This window comes from Leopardus geoffroyi, chromosome C1 (assembly GCF_018350155.1).
Source record: "Leopardus geoffroyi isolate Oge1 chromosome C1, O.geoffroyi_Oge1_pat1.0, whole genome shotgun sequence".
NCBI lineage: Eukaryota > Metazoa > Chordata > Mammalia > Carnivora > Felidae > Leopardus > Leopardus geoffroyi.
In genome coordinates, this window is record NC_059328.1 from 93253836 (window position 1) to 93272781 (window position 18946).

Here is an 18946-nt window from a genome sequence, read left to right on the forward strand (position 1 = left end):
GGCTTCTGAATAAACATACAAAATTATTTTAGAGAACTTATGCTTAAGAAGTAATTTTCCATCCAAAGTGCTTAAATGCTTCTATATGATTCTTGTGGAGAGAAAGAAAAATTATTTATTTATTTATTTATTTATTTAAAGAGAGTGAGAGAGAGAGAGAGAGAGAGAGCGAGCGCGACCGCACACATGTGCAAGCCAGCGGGAGAGACAGAGAATCCCAAGCAGGCTCCAGGCTCGTTGCGGAGCCTGACTTGGGGCTCAATTCCATGACCCTGGAATCATGACCTGAGCTGAAATCAAGAGTCAGATGCTCAACGAACTGAGCTACCCAAGTGCCCCAAAAGAAGAGTATTTTTAAAAAGTGACAAAAAATGTTAGCTAGAGGAACTCAGAAGAAAAAGCAAAGATACTGAATGTGGGTTGCTCTAGATGCAATCCTTTTAAGAATGTTCCCTACAGTTCTTAGAATGCACAAGTTTGAATCAGGGTCCATAACTATCCCTACCTCCCACAGAAAAACATCCCACAGTTGCCCTCCATGCAGATAGTGTGGGTGGAGCAGAGCTCATGCATACTTAATCACATTGATAGGATGGCTGCTGTGCTCAATGGCCACAATGATGCCTCCGGAATCCAGGATGGTATAATAGTGGGGTCCTTCGAGCATCTTCGTCCAGGAGTAACCCCCATCATCTGAGATGTACACATCCGGGATCATCACTGAAATGGCATCCCCTACACTACCTGCAACACAATCCGCCATCTCATCAGCAAAAATCAGCAATGAAACGGAGAGGGTTTACTGCCAAGAGAATAATTTTCAGTGAATTTACTCTGATTATTTCCCATCATACCTCTTGTAATAGGAAAAAAAGGCCACTGAAAAGTTGGGAAAGGAAGTCATGTTTCTCTCTCTGATGGGGAGTCTAATGAAAAACCCAGAGTATCATTATTATTCGAGAAATTTCACAAAGGATGGTAAACATCATGTATGGTGGTTTTCTTATAGGATTCAAGGCTGTGGCTGAGTTTGAGTGTGCTCAGCTACTTGCTCCTGTGGAGATGGGGGGCGGGCTGCTCACCATGGGCAATGACTATGCCGACGGCCTTAGGCTCTGACAGTGGGGCCATTGGAACGTTTAGTTTCTGGGAGATGCTGTAGGAAGCGTGAATATGAAGGCTGCACTGTGAAAAGAAACCAAAGCTCAGATTAAAACCAAAGGTGTAAATTTTTAGTCATCTCACAGAGCCTTCTAAGAAAGCTTTGAATTTAACCCAGACTTCAGCGGGATACTCTCTTAAAAAAAATTGTGGTAAAAAATACATACCATAAAAGTTACCATCTTAACCGTGTTTAAGTGTACAGTTCAGTGGGGTTAAGTACATTTATACTGTTGTGCAACCATTACCACCATCCATCTCCAGAACTTTTTGAAACCAAAACTCTACACCCATTAAACAGTAACTCCCATTCCTCCTCCTTCCAGACCCTGGAAACCACCATTCTACTTTCTGTTTCTATGAATCTGACAATTCTAGGTACCTTATATAAGTGGAACCACATAGTATTTGTCTTTTGATGACTGGCTTATTTCACTTAGCATTATGCCCTCAAGGTTCATCCATGCTGTGGTATGTGTCAGTTTATTGAAGGCAGAATATTATTCCATTGCATGTATATGCCACATTTTGCTTCTCCGTTTATCTGTCAAAGGACACTTGGGTTGCTTCCAGCTTTTGGCTACTGTGAATAATGTTACTATGAACATCAGCATGCAAATATTTCTTCGAGACCCTGCTTTCTTTTGGATATATACTCAGAAGTAGGATTGCTGATCATATGGCAGTTCTGTTTAATTTTTTGAGGAACCGCATACTGTTTCATATAGTGACTGCACTATTTTTCATACCCACCAACGACGCATGAGGATTCCAACTTCTCTACATCCTTGGCAACACGTTATTTTGTTTTGTCTTGTTTTTGATAGTAGCCATTCTAATGTACATGAGAGGCGTGAGAGGTGATCTCTCCCTGTGGCTCTGATTTGCATTTTCTTAATAATTAGTGATGTCAAGCATCTTTTCATGTGAGTTTTTGGCCATGTATATATATATATATATATATTTTTTTTAAGCTTGTTTATTCTAAGAGAGAGTGAGCGAGCACGGGAAGAGCAGAGAGAGAAGGAGAGAGACAGAATCCCAAGCAGACTCCTTACTGTCAACATATGAGATCATGCGGGGCTCGAACTCATGAACCGTGAGATCATGACCTGAGCTGAAATCAAGTCAGACACCTAACTGACTGAGACACCCAGGCGCCCCTTGTATATTTCCTATACAGAAATGTCTACTCAAGTCCTTTAACCATTTTTAATTTGGGTATTTGTTTTTTCTGTTGTTGAGTTATGGTCTCAGTGGGATATTCTTGATTCCAAAATAGATTAGTATATTTAGGAGCAAATTATGCAATTATTTTCTCATGTGTAATGCTTAGTTTATTTTATTCCTGCATTACACCGAAGCCTCTGATCAATATTTAAAGCGTGAATAAAAAACATGAAAATAAAGATAAAGCATGATTCCACACAAATAAACTTGATGAATACCTGACATACTTCAGACACCGTACAAGATGTGGTGCTGATTCAAAGTAAGACCCAGTCCTGTCTTTAAGATTTCTGAGAAACCAGTGGAGCTATAAAGCACAATGAAAGTTAATGTTTTAAAAGAGGTCTGTGTTGGATAAAATGTTCATTTTATGTCATATATTTTACTGCAGTAAAAAGGGATTCACACGAACTACAGACAACATGAAGAGGCAGGATTAATTCTAGGTGAAGATGGGCCCTCAGGATGATCAGGATTTCCGCTGCTTCTAATGGCTCAGGACTGGGAGAGTCACGCATAAATCTCCCAAGAGTCACGTGGGCAGTGCCACCGAGGCAGGAGCGCATGTAGGGTGTTCAGGGGGCAGCAGAGGGCTACAAGGAACATGCCAGTGATCAGATGGACAATGACAATGAAAAGGCAGAAGAGAGCCTGACAGGGGAGGAGAGGACCTTCACTCACCAGGTCAGAGGCACAGACTTTATTCACAGGCAAAGGGGAACCCTGAAACGTACTGAGGAAGGAAAGGCATGGAGTGTGAGAGTGGCCAGGCAAGTAAAGAGGCCACTGCACCGCCCAGGCTCAAGGTGAAGAGGGCAGGCACAGGGCAAGGCCACGGTAGAGGGATGGAAAAAAAGGGGAAAGGAGAAAGGGCACCGGGTGGTACAGGTACACTATCTTACACGGTCTGAGGCTCTTAAAACGAAACAAAAAGTCCCGCCTACAACAGCAGAGTGGATATCGGCCACAGGTATTCTGAGAAGAGCTCGGGAACCACCAACACTGTCATTTTTTGAGGAAAACTCCCAGGGTTCCCCGAAGCTCTTCTCAAACTCTGTAACATCCAGACACAAGACTTGTTTCTCTTTTCTTTTTTTCTTGTCTGTCCAGACCCATCACTCCTGGAACCTGGGATCTCCTGGAGCAATACCTTTGTATCTCTATTCTTAGCCTCTCCTCAGAGGGGCCAGTTCTGGCATTCATGGGCCCTACCGTGTCACCATCCACACCCTCTGGCTGTGTGGAGCCCAGGCAGAGGGGAAGAGAAGGCCAAGTTCTCTTCTGTTTGTTTCTGGCCAGCACGGCTTTGCACTGCTCATGAATGGCTGGTCCCCGGCATCATGTAGAATTCCTTAAGTCTCATAGTTGCCATGCTGACTCTTAACTGATCACCGGCCCATCCTCCGTTCTGTTTTCATTCAGTGGTTTAGTGAAACACAAAATTTTAGCCTTTAGTTTTGTTTTTTCTTTAAAAGACAAATAGTCCATAGTATTTTGGCTTTTCCTTTTCCTACATTCTACATTACTTTCATTACTCTGATTTCCAAACTTTCCACCTGTAGCAGCTGTGGTCACTAATCAAGTACAAAACTTCATTATTCAAAGGCCTGAAACCGATCAGAGCAGGACACAATGGCTGCACAGGACACATGGAGTAAGACACACCTCATTCTTGTTTTTGGCTGTAGCATCACATTCACTGTTTTCAGGCTTCCTCAGGTGCTTCCACCTTCCTCCTTGGTCAAAAGTGATCATAGTCTGGATAGAGTTATCTGAATGGGAAAAGAACAGTCTTAAGTCTGATAGACTGGAAGTACCTTATTAAATTCAGTTTACCATGGGATCTCTCGCTCCTGGGGCTACATAATGCCATTAGAACTCTAGAGTCCTACAGGCTTGTAACATCCAACAAAACAGCTCAGTGTTGGTGAGTAACTGAGCAGCACTCTATGCTATTTGAAGAAGGCTTCCCACCGGAATAGGACTCAGCTGATTCCAGAAATCATCTAGACTGATACTCTTGAAAAAATACCTTTTTTCTCCTTACCAACACAAACAGGTTAATGTCCATTCTCCTTCCTTGCTTGCTTGCCTTCAAGGTAAAATCTACAATGGGAAGGCATCCCAATCTTTACTCGGATAAGGCCAGGATACCAGGCTTGTTATAGGGACTCTCAAGATTTGAATGTATGTGCCTAAGTCTGGCTCAATAATTCCTAATTTTCATCTTTCCACTACCCCATACCCGATCTCTCCTATACCTTTTTTTTCTACATGCTCTTCCCTGTTCTCTATTCTTAATGACATAAACTATTGCAAGTTTAAATTCAGAGACAATATGCTTTGAGTTTCCCAAGGAAAATCAAACAAGAAAGCAAATGAAGGACAATTCATTTAGTCAATAAATATTTATTGCATGCCTACTATGTGAAAACTGCTGCGAGCCTTCGGGACTATCTCAGTGAACAAAACAGAAATAAAACTTGGTGAATGTACATTCTAGCAGGGTCAGACAAACGCCAGACACTGTAAACAGGTAAATTATATAGTATGTTGGAAAATAAGTGCCATGGAAAATCCTGCCCTGCTAAAGAGGGGCTGAGTGTGTGTGTGTGACTAGGGGAGGGCAGACAAGCTCCCAGTGGGACAGTCATGGCAGGCTCTATGGCTCTATTCAGAAAGCAACATATGAGCACAGATTGGGAGGAGGATGGTGTCAGCCTTGCAGATATCTGGGGAAACAGAGAACAGTCCCTGAAAATCTCTAAACCATGCGTGTGTGTGCCTGGTGTGTTTAACGACTGGCAGAGGGCTGCAGTGACCAGAATGCAGTGGGTGGAGGGGAGAGGGGTGGGAGGAAACGGGTCAGTACTGCTTAAGACCTTGCCGACCACTGCAAGATCTTTACCAATAAAAACAACCTCTCACCTCCCACCAAAAAAAATAAATACATCTATAAACAAAACCTTAAGAGTCTTTGTACTTTAGAGTGACGTGTTTATTTGTATAACTGGGCCTTAGCAAAGGTGAGCTCTGCAGAACCTCAGAGCAGAACAGCAGAGGAACGCTGGCCGGCTACAGCTGTGCCTTCTACAAGGAGAAAAGCAGGAAGTGGTTCAAACTCAGGCTCATTCCTCTAGGCCTAAACCTCCCAATATAGAAAACTTTCATTTATTTAAAACTTCCTCTACACAACATAGAACCCAAAAAATCTTTCTTTCTATCTGCTGCTGCTTTGCTCTTTTTAGTTCTATTTACCATAACTGATGTAAAATGAAGAGCCAGTATTGACATGGATAGGCTTGCCGGCTAGGCAAGCAACAGTACTGGGGGGACAGGAACACCATTGTTTCTGAAAGTCTCGACTCCCAACACTTTCAGCTGAAGGACAGCTGTGCCCAGACTTACCTTCTGACAGCACACTTGTTATGTAGACCCCGCGGAGGGAGGTCACATTGGTAAAGTCCGTCTCGCCACCTGTGGTGGTGTAGAGATGTCGGTCCAAGGACTTGGAATAGACAATGCCTCGATCATCTGAGGTAAAGATTGTGCCAAATCCGGTATCTGAAATAGGCAAACAAACAAAAACAGTAAGTCTTGTGGGGAGGGAACAGAGAGAAAAACAACAGTCCAACCACACACATGACTAAATGGCTGACTGACTGCATACATTAGCCAACTGTCCCTCTTCATGATGTCGGCAGAGACCTGAGCATTAACCATGGTTTGATACTCATGATTTTCATGTCCACCTTTAATTCTACTACCCAGCTTGGTGCCCAGTCTGGTGGATACTGTTTGTTGAATGAATTAACCAGATGCCACAGAAAAGCCCTTCCCAGATATATTCTGGTGGCAGAGGCAATACACTTCAATTTATATCATACATACCTCTAAATCTTTATATTCTAAACCAACGCTTCTTGAACTATCTGTGGTGAAGGATCAATTTTTTTTTTTTAAGTTTTATTTATTTAAGTAATCTCCACACCCAACATGGGGCTCGAACTCACAACCCCGAGATCAAGAGTTGCATACTCCTCTGAGCCAGCCAGGCGCCCTGGTGAAGGATCAATTTTTAAATTTCTATTATGGCACAAACCGATCCTTTGTAAAATATAATAAAAATTAATCCTAAGAAGAGTGAAATACAAAATCTAATCCTCAATGTTTTAATGATTAGATTCAACAGATCTAAAATTACTTTGTCAAATGGTAAGAAGAGTTTCTCAATGTTTGCTATTGCTTTGGTGCTTACTTGGCAACAAAGAGCTTGCAAACCGTATAGCACCGGTCCTCTGACCATTCTTTGAGCAGCACTGCTCTAGAATACTTGGACATACACATAAACCACATTCTAGAGCCAAAAGAAGGGGCCTTCTTAACAGAGACTACACAGTATCTCTAAGACAGAGTATTCAGTAGGACACTAATAAAAACCTAGGGGTAAGAGGAAATGTCAACACATAAGAAGGAAGCTCAAAATAGAACTTGAAGTTTAAATCTCTATGCGTTCAAGGGTGGGCCACTAAAAAAAGCTCTTTACCTCCAGGTTCATCTACATGCATGAACACCATGTCATCATTAGCTGCTAGAATAGAATAGAACTGTTCCTGCCCCACAGAAGGTAGCTGGGCCATGCTCCACGTGTCCCCTTGATCTGTTGATACATGAATCCTTCTCGTTGTATCCTGGAACAAATGCCAATATTTAACTTTTCAATTTTCCACCAAGATGCCATGTGCAGGGACATGAATAGGAACATTATTATTCATAATTGTAAATCTCACTCTCCATTTCCTCACTGGGTACAATCGTTATAAATGACACGTCCTAGTACCAATTACCAAAACAATTTCTTAAATTTTTTTTTGTTTATTTATTTTTGAGAGAGAGAGAGCACGAGCAGGGAAGGGTCAGAGAGAGAGGGAGACACAGAATCCAAAGCCCAAATCGGGCTCCAGGCTCCAAGCTGTCAGCACAGAGCCCGATGTGGGGCCCGAACCCACAAGTCGCGAGATCATAACCTTAGTCAAAGTTGGACACCCAACCAACTGAGTCACCCAGGCGCCCCACCAAAGCAATTTCTAACCCCTAGCGAAGTTCCAGGCAATGGAACAATCCATTCTATTGTAAGCAAGGCTATCTTGGCTTCCTCTTTGGCTTCTTCATTCTGGTATGGCCCTGTAAGATGTAATTCTCCCAACCTCTGACATTCCCATTTTCTTCAATAGAGCTAAGGGTATGATGGGATCGTCTTTAGTTTGGCTTTACAGCCATTCGCTATGCTTGCTCAGATAATTCTTAAAATGATGATTATTGTACCAAAGTTAGGTCCCTCTGAGACAGTCCTAGTATAACCCAAAGAATGAGACAATTAAGATTCTAGAAAATGGAGACGAAACTCATGCTTGGGAGATCACAGGGAAGTCAAGATGTGACAGTCTCCTCTTTAAGGAAGTCTCTCTAAACAGCCATAGTGAAGGGAACATGCACAGGCTAGGAAGAGGCCAAGGAGAGGCAGAAATTAATATAGGGGAGCTGATCAGGGACTATTTATCTGTTGAAAGGAGTCTGTTAGGTAGGCAATTAACACCTCCTTTCAGATAAATAGCTTAAAATAGCTACTAGACATAGTTAGCCAGGGCACAGGAATGAGTCCTAGGGCTTCCTTATGTTAAATACTCTTTAAAATTTAGTGACAAGTACATTTAACCTATCTCTAACTTATACCTAGATGTTTACTTTCGGTCTTACTCATTGTTACAGGTAGAAACTAGAATTAAAAAGCACACACTAGACAGTAGCAGTACAGAGTAGGAGGCTAACTCTGGAAGCAGTCGGTCTGATTTCCACCAGGGTTCTATCTCTGGGTGACCCTAAGCAAGTTACTCAATTTCCTCAAATACAAATTGAGGTGAGAGGCCAGCTCCTAGGGCTGCTGGGAAGATGATCACAAAACTGCTTGAGACAGTTATGTATAGTTACTGTGTCCACTTCCCCGTCTCCACTCCCCCTTTCTCTGAACCCGCTGTAATCAGCCCGTTAACCCCAGTGCTCTGATGAAAACACGCTTGTCCAGGTCACTGACAACTTCCACTTTGCCAACTCCAGTAGACAATTCTCAGGACTCATCTAATTACGTATTTTAGTTGAGTTTCACACAGCAGATCACTCCTCCTGCTTGAAACACTTTCTCCCCTTGGCTTTCGTGGAAGCCCTGCCCTACTCCCCGCCTCCCTGGTCCTTCCTTCTCAGTCTTCTTTGCTGGATTTTCATCTCTTTCCAACCTTTCAGCATTACTAGGGTGCTCTGGCCCATGCTCAGGCCTCCAGAAGATAACATCTAGTCATATAGCTTTATATACCATATAATTTGGAGAGATTCATATACCCGAATGCTTATTCAACATTTCCACTTAGATATCTAGCAGGCATCTCATACCCAAAACTGAATTCTTGATTTCCCTCCCACAAACTTGGTCCTCTTGTGGTCTCTGCCATCTCAGTAAATGGTACCACCATTCACCCAGTTGCTCAGGCCAAAGACTAAAGTTATCCTGGGTTCCTCTCATTCCCTCACAATCCACACCTAATCCATCAGCAAATCCTACTGGCAACACGTTAACAATATATCCACACTCTTAACCACTTCTTCTCTCATCCACGTTAATAGCCTGGTCCAACCTACCATCTTCTCTCACTGCTGTCATGGCCTCCCAGCTTCTCTTGGTTCTTCCATTCCTGCCCCTTGTCAGGCTATTGGTTCCTGCACCTACCTATTCTGTCAAAAGAGCAGCCAACTTACACCATTCCCTTGCTAACAACCCTTCATAGCTCTCCAACACATGAAGAATAAAAGCCATGCTCTTGGGGTGCCCGGGTGGCTCAGTTGGTTAAGCATCCGACTTTGGCTCAGATCATTATCTCACGGTTCAGTTTGTGAGTTCAAGTCCTGCATCAGACTTCTGCTGTCAGCTTGGAGCCTGCTTTGGATCCTCTGTCCCTCTTTCTCTGCCCCGCTCCGATGCACTCTCTCAAAAATAAACAGATTAAAAGAAAAAAAAAAAAAGCCAAGCTCTTAATTGTGACCTATAAAGGCCATTGGCTCCCCCTCTTTGGACCACCTTTCCCTGTGCTCCAGCCATGCTGCCCTTCTCACTGTTCTTCAATATTTCCAGCATGTTCCAATCCTAGGGTCTTTGTGCTTACTGTTTCTTCAGCCTAAATGTACACAGAGCTAAGTTCTCACTTCAGTCAGGTCTCAGACAGCCCATCCAAACCACCCTATCTAAAATAGCACTGCTCCAGTTCCTAATGCATTCTATTTCCTTACTCAGCTATAGATTTCTTCATAGTTTTAATTGTTAACTGATATTATAATATCATATTTATTAGTTTAGTGTCGATCCAATTCCCTACTTAAATATAAGCTCTGAGAGCAGGACATTTATCTGTGTTGTTCACTGCTATATTCCTGGGACCTAGAATAGCACCTAGAATATAGGTGGTACTCAATTAATGTCACTATTTCATTACTGGATAATGAGCAAATGGGACTGCTTTTTTCAGATGCCCAGGTCTGAGTAGAGTCCAAACACTGGGGCCATGCATCCCAGAACAGGTACCACAGGTCATGTGGTGACAACAGGCTGAGCTACAGAGTAGCCCTGAAGAATCAGTCAACTTCTAGGAAGACTCCCTCCAAATCTTAGTGCACGTTGCAAAAAAGGCAAGAAACTCTGTCAGTCCTAGCAGTAAAAGGGACTCATTTGAGACATATTTACAGAATATTAGAAATCGCCAAAAAAAGGGCAATACCCACCTTATCAGCCATCACAGAGGCAAAAAGGAAACGTCCCCCAAGACCAAAGGAGTAGATTTTCACACCGATGGTTTTGAAGCTCTTCCCCAAGTCTGAAGTTCTCCATAATTCCAGTGCCCCAAGGTCAGCTTCTTAAACAAGACAAAATATTAATAAAAATTGCACATACTGGTGAGTCCCTAGTTCAAAACAACTGTTTTAGAATGTTCTTAATTTTATAGCTAAAGGATTTTTAATCTTATGCATGTTAATCAAGTAACAATATGAAATAACACAGCATTAGGCATAGGAAATTAACATGGGGTTTTATTTTTATACAGGTGAGGTTTTGCACTGGATAGAAAGATAAAGCTTACTTAATTAAAATACAGTGTTATATAAACGTGTCACAGCCACAGCATCCTGTTTTGCTTTCTTCATGCTTGGAAACAATCTTATTTTATTTTAAGTAGTCTTGAGTTTCTGGTTTTCTTGCTGATCACCTAACACCCCTACTGGAATGCCCCATGAGAGCAGGCCTTGGGTGTCTTGCTCTCTCCATCCTGAGAACGGTGATTGGCACACTACTGCAGGTGCTCACATGTGAATGAATGGATAAATGGAATGGATTTGTTGAATGAATAAATGAAGGATTGTTTTCTGCTTTGAAATGGTGCCATGGACTGGACAGCTAACAACTTCCACCAACACAAACACAACCTCCATGCTCTTTTGCAGAAATTACTATGCACTTCAACTTGTTACTGTTTGTAGTCTAATATTTACTTTATGTATAAGCGTTACTAAAATTAAGTATACTGCTTCTGTGTGTGGCTTGCATTTTTATTTGATCTAGGCTCAGTGCTTTTAAAATTTGAATCTGGTTGTAATTTCAAAATTTTAAAAATCATTGCCAGTTATCTTTAGCTATTAAAATCACAGGACAATGGAAGGATCTTTGATGTTTCTACTTCTTACAACCGTGAGTGGACAACAGGACACTCTTATTTGGGACTAAAATATACTTACTGCAAGAGCCGTTTGCATAGGTGGTAAAGAAGATGGTGTTTTCTGACCCCCTACAAAGAGGCAAAGACAGAAAAGACACAGTTCAAGACTGCTGTCAACTGCAGTCACGAGCTCCAGGCAAGTCTACTAATGACACACTCCATCCGCAGGCGCCAGCTGAGACAGCTTTTGGGGATGCTGCGTGCCAGACTCTCGCAGCCTCGCTGGTCAAGGTTCCCCCCAGCCCGGCCCCAGGATTTTCCCCAGTCCACTACTTCTTCACGTGGACTCTTTCAGCGGGTCAGACTGGCCTACTTACTCTGTCCAAATCTGCCTCTTGCGTTTGCTGTTCCTGTTTCTGGCTTAAAATGCTTTTCTCTCTCATGTAACCAAATCTTACCCTCACAATCTTTAGGCTCCAGCTTCAAATTTAGCTCTTCTCTTTTTTTTTTTATTAAAAATTTTTTTCTTAATGTTTATTTATTTTTGAGAGAGAGAGAAAGAGCATGAGCAGGGGAGGGGCAGAGAGAGAGAGAAGGGGACAGAGGATCAAAGCAGGCCCCACGCAGACAGCAGAGAGCCTGATGCGGGCCAAACCCATGACCCACAACTCATAACTGTGAGATAATGACCTGAGCCAAAACCAAGAGTCAGATGCCCAAATGACTGAGGCACACACGCACCCCAAAATCTAGCTCTTCTATGAAATTTTTCCTGGCACTCCAACTGGAAAGCTTCTTTGCTGCAAAATTCTGGAGCAGTGATTCTCAACTGGGGGCAATTTTGCTCCCCCGGGTCATTTCCAGTGGTCACAACTGGGGGATGGGCAGTTGTTGCCAGTATCTAGTGGGCAGAGGCCAGAGATGCTGCTAAACACCCTGCGATGCAGAGGCCAGCTCCCCCACAACAAAGAACTGTCTGGTTCCAAACGCCGTTAGCAACAAAGTTGAGAAACCTCGTTTCAGGGCACTGTGCTACTCTGTGCCAACCACTCGGCATTCCTTTGTCTCCTATTTAATTATCTTAATCCACCAGTTTATGTCTTCTCTCTCCTCTTACATTATCGCATTCTTAGGACAGGTGTGAAGTTCTGTGCTCTGTTGTTTCCCCTCAGAACCAAGTTCCATGCTTTGCATGTGCTAAGTAACTTAGTTCTTTCATCTCAAATAGACAGCAAGGTCAGAGGTTGAATTATTTAAATTCGAACTTGGAAAGGGAATTTTCAGGAAAGTTGATTCAGACCCTGATGGTACTTCTAGATCAGCACCAGCGGAAGGTGTCAATTCAGACCCTGAAGGTACTTATCAACCAGCACCAGCAGAAGGTGCTGGGTCTGAGCACGTTCCTTTGGTACTGTAGGCTATCAATTCCTAGAAATCAAACATCTAAAAGGTGAGGTAACAGTGGCCAGCAGACCAGTTATCCTATACTTAGACACTAATCAGAAAAACGAGTTACAAAAATAAAAAATATTATACAGAATACAAAATACCTTTCAAAAATAAATTTTTACCTTTAAAAAATTTTTAAGTAATCTCTCCACCCCATGTGGGGCTCAAACCCATAACATGGAGATCAAGAGTCACATGCTGGACCAATAGAGCCAGCCAGGCACCCCTTAACTTTCACTTTTAAAGATGAATTTTCTGTTTGTTTCTTTGAACTCTGGAGGTATAACTGACAACACTTAAAGTGCACACTGTGGTGATTTGATATACATATGTAAAGGTGAGTTTATGGTTTCTTTCTTTTTTTTAATGCTTATTTCTTTTGAGAGGGAGAGAGGGAGGGAGGCAGGAGGGAGAGCGAGAGAGCGAGAGCGAGAATCCCAAGCAGGCTCCACGCTCAGCCTGGAGGCCAATGTGGGAGCTGGAGTGTGAGATCATGACCTGAGCCTCAATCAGTAGTTGGATGCTCAACTGACTGAGCCACCTCGGAGCTCCCATAAAAGTGAGTGTTAATGACCAAAATTACTAGAGTCTTACTATAGTAACACCCTATGTACTTTAGGTCCATCAAGAGTGAAGCAATCTGTTAACTTAGTTACTTTAAAAGTTACTTCCTTCCAGGGGTACCTGGGTGGCTCAGTCGGTTGAGGTGACTCAGCAGAGAGCCTGCTTGGGGTTTTCTCTCTCTCCCTCTGTCTCTGCCCCTCCCCTACTCACTCTGTCTCTCTCAAAATAAATAAACTTTAATAAATAAATAGATAGATAGATAGATAAATAAAAGTTAGTTCTTTCATGATAAGACTACATAAGGCACAAACACAGTTCACTGAAACACACACAGTGAATGGGGTGCCCGGGGGGCTCTGTCAGTTTAGCGTCTATTGATTTCTGTTCGGGTCATAATCTCACAGTTCGTGAGATCAAGCCTTGCATTGGGCTTTGTGCTGACAGTGTAGAGCTGGCTTGGGATTCTCTCTCTCCCTCACCTGCACACGCGTGCTCTCTCTCAAAAATAAATGAATAAATATTAAAAAAAAAAAAAGAACAAATGTAGATGTGGCATGTGTCCCTTGGTGGTGCTGTAAAAACCTCATGTAATCAGTGTTTCCTGGGAAAAGGCCATTTTATTCAAGCGATATTTTTTAATACTTTAATTTCAGTAGATATATTTAGCAATGTCTCTATTACACATTTCCCTGACTCCCTAAGTCCAGGACATTAAATATGAAAGTCGTCCTTGGACTATGGGTCATCTTCACGAACATCAACCGCAGGAAACTGTAACACAGTGTTCCCATTAGAAGTCACTGAGGTACGTGTGCTCTCTTGATCTGGCACCAAATAATCACATCCTGTTACAGTTTCTGTTTCTCTTGCTTTGACAGTCCCCCCACCTCCATGCAGCTCTCAGGCAGGGGATTCTCAGGCTGGGTGTGCTTGTTCTTGGTGTTCACACACCCCACCTCTGGCACCAATCTGCTATCCACAGGGAAGCTACATTAACAAGTTTGTTGAAATTACTCAAAGAGAAGGAAGAAAGAGGTTCTAAACAGGGGAGTGAGTCTAATCAGAATTTGGGAGGTATGAAGGTTTTTAACACAATTCTTGCTCAACAATCTTCCAAACTCCCCCAGTAAATCTCCTTTCACAAAAGCCAGAGGTTAAGCCGCTGACTAGCCAGTTAGGACAAAGGTGATCTGCTCATGAGTAAGAACTCCTCCACTGAATCATCTGGCTTTTTTTTTTTTTTTTTAATGTTTGTTTATTTTGGAGGGAGAGAGACAGAGTGCAAGCAGGGGAGGGGCAGAGAGAGAGGGAGGGAGACACATAATCCGAAGCAGCTCCAGGCTCTGAGCTGTCAGTACAGAGATCATGACCTGAGCAGAAGTCAGATGCTTAAGCAACTGAGCCACCCAGGCACTTTTTTTTTTTTTTTTTTTTTTTGAGAGAGAGAGAGAATGAATGAATATGAGTGGGGGAGGGGCAGAGAGAGAGAGGGACAGAGAATCTGAAGCTGGCTCTTGTGTGCCGGCAGCAGCGAGCCTGATACAGGGCTTGAACTCATGTCAGATGCTCAGCTGAGCCACCCAGGGGCTCCTCCTCCACTGCATCATCTTAAGCAGGCACTGGGTGGGGGTGGGGGCCCAGCAAGAGAAGTGAAGGATTTCTGGTGCACGGACAGGGTGACTCTGATGGCCTGGAAGCTCTCTGGGCTTTCTTCCTGAGTCCGTGCTACATTCCACACGACTGAAATGGAGCTCTAGATGAGGGAATATAAATCTGGGCACAGGGAAGTACGTAAGTCCTCAACTCAAAGCTGTACTTTATGCTTTCCAACTGATGTCACCATTAATGTAGACTACACCTTTGCAGGCAGCAGCAACTCAGTCACGTGCCTTGTTTTACACTTTATATTCTAACATTTAGTGAGACTAAGTATTCTTCCCCAGCAGAATTAGAGGCTCCTGCAGGTCAAGATCTGGGTCATACCCCTTCTCTTGTATCCCTTAGGGCACTCTGAAGAGTACTTGGCACATGGTAAGTGCTCAATATTTACTCATGTGACTTTTGGCAGCCCTGTCAGGAAAGGTTTAGGGCTCTGCACAGATGGAGTCTTCTGTTACTCACCATTTGGCCAAACACACTGCTTTGTGGATTTCTTCCCATTTTCCCCCAAAATCCTTGGACACCCACAGGCCATTCTGAAAGATTATAAATGACTTATCAGAATTCCAGCTTTGTCTTGTGCAGCTGCTTACATGACCCTCAATAATTCATATCCAATCATTCAGGACAGTAAAAACACACACTGAAGCTCCATCCATAAGCTGTCTGCGCTATACACAGGTTTATGGCGGCCGTGTCAGGGTTTGGGAAGTTCAGAATGACAAGTGCTCATGGAGTGCCCAGTACATGCCAGGCACTGTACCAGATGTGCACAGGAGACACAAAGACAAATAAGATACGCTCCCTGCTCTCAAAGAGTTCACAGTTTAACAAGGGGTGCAGATATGAAGTTTGACACAATGTGGGGGCGCAGATACGAAGTTTGATACAATGTGGTAAGTTACAGAAACATGGTCTCTGGGGTGAGAGTAGGGAGGGGAGGGGCAATGAATGAGAGATGGTTTGTGAAGACAGCTGAACTAATATTAAATAATGAACAGTGTAACCAAAAGAAGGAAAATGGGAAGATGGGATGTTATTGCACAAATATATCCCAGTACTAGTCAAGGCGAGTCAACATCGCAGGGTGGGCAGGGAGCTAAAAGCCTTCAGACACGGATGGAGCACAAATTCCAAGGTGAGGAAAGAAGGGACTAATGCTTGGAAGAAAGGTGTGGGTCAGCTCACAGAGGGCCCTCAGTTGTACTTTTTTTTTTTTTTTTAATTTTTTTTTTTTTTCAACGTTTATTTATTTTCGGGACAGACAGAGACAGAGCATGAACGGGGGAGGGGCAGAGAGAGAGGGAGACACAGAATCGGAAACAGGCTCCAGGGTCTGAGCCATCAGCCCAGAGCCTGACACGGGGCTCAAACTCACGGACCGCGAGATCGTGACCTGGCTGAAGTCGGACGCTTAACCGACTGCGCCACCCAGGCGCCCCTCAGTTGTACTTTTTTAAAGGTGGAGTACTTGGATGGCAATCGGAAAGGGGTAGATTTCTGTTCAGAAGCAGGAAAAGTAATGAAAAAGTAGTGCCACATTAGTTCATGAAGAGTTACTGAGGCCCTACACCACAGCTATGAAGAATAGGCTCCAGAATCTAGAAACTAGATTCAGTAGAACTGGGTGATTTTTCCTGTAAGGCAGGGAGAGAGAGAGAGAGAGAGAGAGAGAGAGAGAGAGAGAGAGAGATCTTTAGCAGTATAGAGGGGCAGCAAGATAGGAATCTGAGCCTTAGGAGGAAGCCAGAAATACGGATTTGAGAGCCTTATACATTAATTACAGTGGCAGTTAAAATGGTCAGCGTGGAAGAGATCGCTCACAGTGAAATGAGCAGTAGGGACTCAAGGGTAGGTTGACAGGAGTTTACGAAAGAGACCAGGAAGGAATGGTTAGAAGGTAGGAAAGAACCAAAGGAATGAAGTCCTAAAAGCCAAGCCAACTGAGTTCCCAGAAGGCGAGACTGGCCAGTATTTTCAAATGTAGCAGAGACTTAGTAAGATTAAGATGGACAATGTCAGCTATATCGACAACACAAGCCTACTGGGCCCAGACCCAAAGGAGGTGGGACAGAGATGTCCTGGTGCAGCTGAGATTAAATGAGGATGGTCTGGGCAGAATTTACCCCCAGTGTTCTCCCACTCTCATCCACCATTCTTCCTTCTGTAACTTTTGCTCCTCTGGTAATTTTTACCTCCCAGCATTTCTAAGGTACCTAATTCTACTTAGAAATAGGTAAGGGTCTGATATCACCTGTTTTCACTTTAGTAGATATTGGTCCATCTTATCCACACTGATTATTTTTACTTCCTACTTATCCTTAACTGGAAGAAATTTGAGGTATAAAAGCAGACCGTGGCTACCTCTTCCTGAGGATAGCATGTTTCAATAATCTCAAGACACTTGGTAATGGTGATGAGGTGGTCAAAGGGGGGGCTGGTGATTCTGTCCATCCCTCTGGGGGTCTCTCTGCTCCCTTGAAGGGCCTATAGCTCAAGCTGCTGGAGGCCAACTTCCTGGAATTGTTGCATTAAGATCTGAAGCCTATCCAGCAGGGCAGTTTCCTTCCTCTGGCCTCCTTTGGCTAAACCTAACTTTGACCTTCCTTGAATCTTCCAGCCTTCCCCCTGCTCACCGAAGGCCCAGAACCCAGACTGCTCTTCCAGTGCCCTTCACCCTCCCTGTGCCAGCCCAGCTTGTCCACATTGATGGTCCAGTTTCTGTCCCAGAATAGTCACCACAGCAATGGCTCTCAAATTTTAGTGTGCAGGCTCAGCCGCGAAGGTTGTTAAAAATACTAGCCACCTCACAACCAAAAGTCACTGATGGACTCTATCTGGATTGGGGCCTAGGAACTGCATATTAAACCAGTCTCCCAGGGGTTTTTATCTGATGTTGCTGGACAGAAGAAATCAGAAATAAGATGAGAGAGAGCCATGTAAATGTAAAGTATAATTATGATTATCATAGTCTAGCAACTCAGACACTTTGGGCCCTAAAAATCCATGCTACAGAAGACTGGTCCTCTAGGAAAGGAAAAGTGACACATGTTCCCCAGGGATCTTTCAAAAGAGAGGTGGGAGGGTCAGGGAGGGACACAGGTTTCTGGGAACAGTAGAGGAATGTGCTAGGGGATGCAGACATTTAAGACTCTGGATAGTTAATACATGAGTATCAAAGACAGAAATCAATATGCTTTATATACTGGGAACTAACAAAAAAAAAATCATAAAAATGTGGTTTGGCCATAGCAAAGGAATAAGACCATCAGAAATTTGACAATTTATGCATGTCCCCTGCAGCATAAGAATGAATACATTAAACTGTTTTCTAGTTCGTTACTCTGATAGTACACATTTATTCACTTAAAAAAAACTGGAATGACAGCTAGATAGCATACTTATCTGAACTAGATAGCACATGAAAATCATGCCCTTACCAAATAGGAAAAAGATGCAAAAAATACGTAATTAATGTCTTAAGAAGTCACTAGAAAGCAGTCCAATATAAAGAGCATATCCTACCCTCTTGCACTGTTGGTGGGAATGCAAACTGGTGCAGCCACTCTGGAAAACAGTGTGGAGGTTCCTCAAAAAATTAAAAATAGACCTACCCTATGACCCAGCAGTAGCACTGCTAGGAATTTACCCAAGGGATACAGGGGTACTGATGCATAGGGGCACTTGTACCCCAATGTTTATAGCAGCACTCTCAACAATAGCCAAATTATGGAAAGAGCCTAAATGTCCATCAACTGATGAATGGATAAAGAAATTGTGGTTTATATACACAATGGAGTATTACGTGGCAATGAGAAAGAATGAAATATGGCCCTTTGTAGCAACGTGGATGGAACTGGAGAGTGTGATGCTAAGTGAAATAAGCCATACAGAGAAAGACAGATACCATATGTTTTCACTCTTATGTGGATCCTGAGAAACTTAACAGAAACCCATGGCGGAGGGGAAGGGGAAAAAAAAACAAAACAAAAAAGAGGTTAGAGTGGGAGAGAGCCAAAGCATAAGAGACTCTTAAAAACTGAGAACAAACTGAGGGTTGATAGGGGGTCAGAGGGAAGGGACAGTAGGTGATGGGCATTGAAGAGGGCATCTTTTGGGATGAGCACTGG

At 43.2% G+C, this 18946-nt stretch overlaps 1 protein-coding gene across 3 annotated transcripts in view; it reads right to left on the minus strand.

Annotated features, from left to right (window-relative positions):
• SORT1 (sortilin 1) overlaps positions 1–18946 on the minus strand; it is a 68124-nt gene that overhangs the window by 14041 nt on the left and 35137 nt on the right. For 2 of the 3 annotated variants that reach the window (XM_045478538.1, XM_045478540.1), the window contains exons 6-13: positions 15279–15352; positions 11224–11273; positions 10216–10346; positions 6938–7082; positions 5800–5955; positions 4057–4163; positions 1083–1185; positions 576–744 (exon numbers count right to left, since the gene is read on the minus strand). In XM_045478538.1, coding sequence (XP_045334494.1) covers positions 576–744; positions 1083–1185; positions 4057–4163; positions 5800–5955; positions 6938–7082; positions 10216–10346; positions 11224–11273; positions 15279–15352 — 935 coding nt within the window. The remainder of the gene's footprint in view (positions 1–575; positions 745–1082; positions 1186–4056; positions 4164–5799; positions 5956–6937; positions 7083–10215; positions 10347–11223; positions 11274–15278; positions 15353–18946) is intronic. The other variant, XM_045478539.1, reaches the window with a different exon arrangement.